At 38.7% G+C, this 6,000-nt stretch overlaps 1 protein-coding gene across 4 annotated transcripts in view; it reads left to right on the top strand.

Annotated features, from left to right (window-relative positions):
- ralgps2 (Ral GEF with PH domain and SH3 binding motif 2) overlaps positions 1-4,302 on the top strand; it is a 252,065-nt gene extending 247,763 nt beyond the window's left edge. For all 4 annotated transcript variants that reach the window (XM_078407415.1, XM_078407417.1, XM_078407419.1 and 1 more), the window contains one exon: positions 2,872-4,302. In XM_078407415.1, coding sequence (XP_078263541.1) covers positions 2,872-2,901 — 30 coding nt within the window. In that variant the 3' untranslated portion in view covers positions 2,902-4,302. The remainder of the gene's footprint in view (positions 1-2,871) is intronic.
- Positions 4,303-6,000: the final 1,698 nt, after the last annotated feature.

Below are 6,000 nucleotides of genomic sequence, written 5' to 3' on the forward strand. Positions count from 1 at the left end.
GCAGGATAGTTTTTTGCAGCAATACGTAGAGGTGCCTACCAGAGAAGGGGCAGTGTTGGACCTCCTGTTAGGAAATGAGATGGGTCAGGTGACGGAGGTATGTGTTGAGGAACACTTTGGGTCTAGTGATCATAATGCCATTAGTTTCAATATCATTATGGAGAAGGTCAAATCTGGACCAAGGGTTGAGATTTTGGATTGGAGAAAGGCTAATTTTGAGGAGATGAGAAAGGATTTAAAAGGAGTGAAATGGAAATTGTTGTTTTATGAAAAGGATATAATAGAGAAATGGAGGATATTTAAAGGTGAAATTTTGAGAGTACAGAGTCTTTATGTCCCTGTTCGGTGGAAAGGAAAGAATAATAATTTGAAAGAGCCGTGGTTTTCCAGGGAAATTGGACACTTGGTTCGGAAAAAGAGGGAGATATACAATAAATATAAGCGGCAGGGAGTAAATGAGGTTCTTGAGGAATATAAAGAATGTAAAAAGAATCTTAAAAAGGAAATTAGAAAAGCGAAAAAAAGATATGAGGCTGCTTTGACAAGTAATGTAAAAGTAAACCCCAAGGGGTTCTACAGATATGTAAATAGCAAAAGGATAGTGAGGGATAAAATTGGTCCATTAGAGAGTCAGAGTGGACAGCTATGTGCTGAGCCGGAAGAAATGGGGGAGATATTAAACAATTTCTTTTCTTCGGTATTTACCGAGGAGAAGGATATTGAATTATGTGAGGTAAGCGAAACAAGTAGAGTAGTGATGGAAATTAGGAGGATTAAAGAAGAGGAGGTACGGACACTTTTGAAGAATATAAAAGTGGATAAGTCTCCAGGTCCTGATAGGATATTCCCTAGGACATTGAGGGAAGTTAGTGCAGAAATAGCAGGGGCTATGACGGAAATATTTCAAACGTCATTAGAAACAGGGATGGTGCCGGAAGATTGGCGCATTGCGCATGTTGTGCCTTTGTTTAAAAAAGGTTCTAAAAGTAAACCTAGCAATTATAGACCTATTAGTTTGACGTCTGTGGTGGGAAAATTAATGGAAAAGATACTTAGGGACAATATATATAATTATTTGGATAATCAAGGCCTGATTAGAAACAGTCAACATGGATTTGTGCCTGGAAGGTCATGTTTGACTAATCTTCTTGAATTTTTTGAAGAGGTTACCAGGGAAATTGATAAGGGCAAGGCTGTGGATGTTGTCTATATGGACTTCAGTAAGGCATTTGACAAGGTTCCACATGGAAGGTTGATTAAGAAGGTTAAATCGTTGGGTATTAATAGTGAGGTTGCAAGATGGATTCATCAATGGCTGAATGGGAGATACCAGAGGGTAACGGTTGACAATTGTATGTCAGGTTGGAGGCCAGTGTCTAGTGGAGTGCCCCAAGGATCTGTGTTGGGTCCACTGTTGTTTGTCATTTACATTAATGATCTGGATGATGGTGTGGCAAATTGGATTAGTAAATATGCAGATGATACTAAGATAGGTGGAGTAGTTGATAGTGAGGTAGATTTTCAAAGTCTACAGAGAGACTTGGGCCTTTTGGAAGGGTGGGCTGAAAGATGGCAGATGGAGTTTAATGCTGATAAGTGTGAGGTGCTGCATTTTGGTAGGACAAATCAAAATAGGACGTACAGGGTAAATGGTAGGGAATTGAGGAATGCAGTGGAACAGAGGGATCTGGGAATAACTGCATTGTTCCCTGAAGGTGGAATCTCATGTGGATAGGGTGGTGAAGAAGGCGTTTGGTATGCTTGCCTTTATAAATCAGAGCATCGAGTATAGAAGTTGGGATGTAATGTTGAAATTGTACAGGGCATTGGTGAGGCCGAATCTGGAGTATGGTGTGCAGTTCTGGTCGCCAAATTATAGGAAGGATGTCGACAAAATGGAGAGGGTACAGAGGAGATTTACTAGAATGTTGCCTGGGTTTCAGCACTTAGGCTACAGAGAGAGGTTGAACAGGTTGGGTCTTTATTCTTTGGAGCGTAGAAGGTTGAGGGGGGACTTGATAGAGGTTTTTAAAATTTTGAGAGGGACGGACAGAGTTGACGTGGGTAGGCTTTTCCCTTTGAGAGTGGGGAAGATTCCAACAAGGGGACATAGCTTCAGAATTGAGGGACAAAGGTTTAGGGGTAACATGAGGGGGAACTTCTTTACTCAGAGGGTTGTGGCTGTATGGAATGGGCTTCCGGTGGAAGTGGTGGAGGCTGGCTCGATTTTATTATTTAAGAGTAAATTGGATAGGTATATGGATAGGAGGGGATTGGAGGGTTATGGTCTGAGTGCAGGTAGATGAGACTAGGTCAGGGAGAATGGTCGGCGTGGACTGGTAGGGCCGGACAGGCCTGTTTCCATGCTGTAGTTGTTATATGTTGTTATATGTTATTGTCTCCCTTCTGCAATCTCTGCTTAAAGGAAGACAACCCCAGCCTATCCAATGTTTCCTCATAGCAATTATCTCGCTCCTTCATAGATCTCCTGTGCATTCTCACCAATCACAAGGTGTTTCTTGAAATGAGTAATCAAATAAGCGAATGGGATGATCGACAGATGAGCCCCACCATAATTTTCTCTGTAACACTTTTATTCTAAGACAATGCTTAAACCCTATTTCTGAATGAGCTTTTGGTGCCTGCACTAGAATCTCTTCCTTTGGCTTGATGTCAATCCTAGTTTGTTCAGACTCCTGTAAGTAATCCTATGATATTTTATTGCCTTAAAATCCACTAGATAAAAGTAGTTTTGGTTCTTTCATTTTCTTGAGAACTGCATGTTTAGCAGATTTGTAGTCCTAGTGTTGTAGGATATGTTGAATTTAAACAGTTATATAATTGTGTTTAGTAATTTTTTTTTCTCCTCAGGTTCCTGCAAACTTGATGTCTTTTGAATGACTGAAACAGTGGCATAATTCAAGACTTGGATGCAGCTTGATGAATGCATGCTGCTCATGAAAGGACCTCATGGAAAAGTTCCACATTTGTTCTTTCTGAGCCAGGGATGCGCTTAATATTTTTATATCAGAGCACTGGCTTCACAGCAGCAACCACTAGGACATTGTGGTAATAATGCGGTAGTCCTGGAGCAGCTAAGACGCATTTGATAAGATTTCAGCATCTCTGAGTACTGTGCATCCCATTTGCACTGACTGCCCTGTGGAACCACTGCCTTAAGTAAAGATTTGTTACACCAAATAGTGTACATGTTACAACCAGTAATGCTGGGATTTTTAATGCAGAGAATCCAGATAGATTACAGTTACTGTAGTTAACAGTTTTGGGAGAGCAGACTTGGCTTTTTTTTGCATTTCCTATCCCTTGATCATTCATTCTGCTTATTTGCTCTAGTCTAGTTAACCCATGTTGGGTACAGAAATGGGATGAGCAATATGTGTAGTCAACAGTATTACCGTGTAGAAAAGTGCACATCCATAGGTTTTTAATACCTGAAATATTTTATTTTGTTGGAAAAGTGTTTTTTAACTGAACTGTTTTGTACCCATGTAATTTCCTTTTTTTTTAAATTTTTACAATGTGAACAATTTTCCTGTGGATTTTACTATCTGCTGCAATCTTGAATGAAAAAAAACTACCTGTGGTAACTTTGTACTATGAACATTCAGATTTGCCATTAGGCTATTGTATATTTTTCTCAATCTCTCCATTAACGTATACAGCTTGCTTTGAATCTCTCACATTCTGTTAACACATGGCCTCCACTTTAACAAGTAATCCTGAAGTACTACTGAACCCGATGATATCTTTCTAATGCTTTTTGTGTGACTGGTGTCATTTTCACAATTCTGAATATAGTGTGTGTGTATGTATGTATGTTTGCACAAGCAAGTTTAAAGAGACTTTAGGTATAGATTACAGTACGTTTTCCTACTTAATAAATGTCTTGCAAGTGCAAGCAGCTTATTTGGCCATTTTATGTTGTTTCCACTAATCAAATATATTCTGGAATAACAATTGGAATCATTTACATGGAAACATACTGAAGAAAAAGCAGGATCTAAAACATATCTACATCTGAAGTCTTCAAGCATACAAAGACACCTTATGTGTCCTAAATGAAGCCACATAGTGATTTTATTTTTCTTCTCCTGCTCTTACTGTATTTTTACTTCATCCAAACCAAAATATACACTTTCACTAGAGGGTTGTACACTTATAGAAATTATAATGGGATCCTAACTTCATGTTAACACATATAGTTTGCACCAGAAATGTAACTTGAAAGCAGGTGCTTATGCAAGATATTTCAAGTCAGATTTGTCCCATTGGAATGCAGTTTAGAAGTACTAATTAAAGCTGTGTTTCTAGATGTGGAAACTACATGTTTTACCATTTTTCTTTCTAGCATCCCCAACCATCTGTGTTCACAATGCAGAAACAATTCTTCACAAAACTGACTGAGGTGATAATTTAAGGAATAGTTAAGGGGTGCAATAGATATAAAGGGTTTTAAATTTCATAACCTAGTTTGTTAAAGCAATAGAAAAGCAACTGTTTTGAAATGACAATGAGTATCACTCCATATTTATTGAGATCCTAATCTTAGCCCCATTTCCAATAGATTGAAATGAACAAGGGATTTACAACATGAGCAATGAAAATTATGTCTTGAGAAAGCTCATGTTGTATTTCAGAGGGGTATCCTATTACCCAAAAGAAGGAAATGGTCATTTTCTTCCTTTGACTATGTCAACAAATGATATACATGAGGACAATATCTAAACAAACTAAATAATATGAAAAGTAATCAGCTTAAGGTGATTCATCTATTGTTTTACTATTTTTGATGATTAAGGGATCGCTACAGTGCCCTCCATAATGTTTGGGACAAAGACCCATCATTTATTTATTTGCCTCTGTATTTGAGATTTGCAATAGAAAAAAATCCCATGTGGTCAAAGTGCACAATGTCAGATTTTATTAAAGGGTATTTTCATACATTTTGGTTTCACCATGTAGAAATTACAACAGTGTTTACACATAGTCCCCCCATTTCAGGGCACCATAATGTTTGGGACACATGGCTTCACAGGTATTTGTAATTGCTCAGGTGTGTTTAAATGCCTCCTTAATGCAGGTATAAGAGAGCTCTCAGCACCTAATCTTTCCTCCAGTCTTTCCATTACCTTTGGAAACCTTTAATTGCTGTTTATCAACATGAGGACCAAAGTTGTGCCAATGAAAATCAAAGAAGCAATTGTCAGACTGAGACACAAGAGTAAAACTGTTAGAGACATCAGCCAAACCTTAGGCTTACCAAAATCAACTGTTTGGAACATCATTAAGAAGATAGAGAACACTGGTGAGCTTACTAATCGCAAAGGGACTGGCAGGCCAAGGAAGACCTCCACAGCTGATGACAGAATTTTCTCTATAATAAAGGAAAATCCCCAAACACCTGTCCGACAGATCACAAACACTCTTCAGGAGTCAGGTGTGGATTTGTCAATGACCACTGTCCACAGAAGACTTCATGAACAGAGATACAGTGGCAACACTGCAAGATGCAAACCACTGGTTAGCCGCAAAAATAAGATGGCCAGATTACAATTTGCCAAAAAGTACTTAAAAGAGCAACCACAGTTCTGGAAAAAGTTCTTGTGGACAGATGAGATGAAGATTAACTTATCAGAGTGATGGCAAGAGCAAAGTATGAAGGAGAGAAGGAACTGCCCAAGATCCAAAGCATACCACCTCATCTGTGAAACACGGTGGTGGGGGTGTTGTGGCCTGGGCATGTATGGCTGTTGAAGGTACTGGCTCACTTATCTTCATTGTTGATACAACTGCTGATGGTCGTAGCATAATGAATTCTGAAGTGTATAGACACATCCTATCTGCTCAAGTTCAAACAAATGCCTCAAAACTCATTGGCCGGTGGTTTATTCTACAGCAAGACAATGATCCCAAACATACTGCTAAAGCAACAAAGGAGTTTTTCAAAGCAAAAAAAATTAACAATTCTTGAGTGGCCAA

Source organism: Rhinoraja longicauda, chromosome 11, assembly GCF_053455715.1.
Source record: "Rhinoraja longicauda isolate Sanriku21f chromosome 11, sRhiLon1.1, whole genome shotgun sequence".
Taxonomy (NCBI): domain Eukaryota; kingdom Metazoa; phylum Chordata; class Chondrichthyes; order Rajiformes; family Arhynchobatidae; genus Rhinoraja; species Rhinoraja longicauda.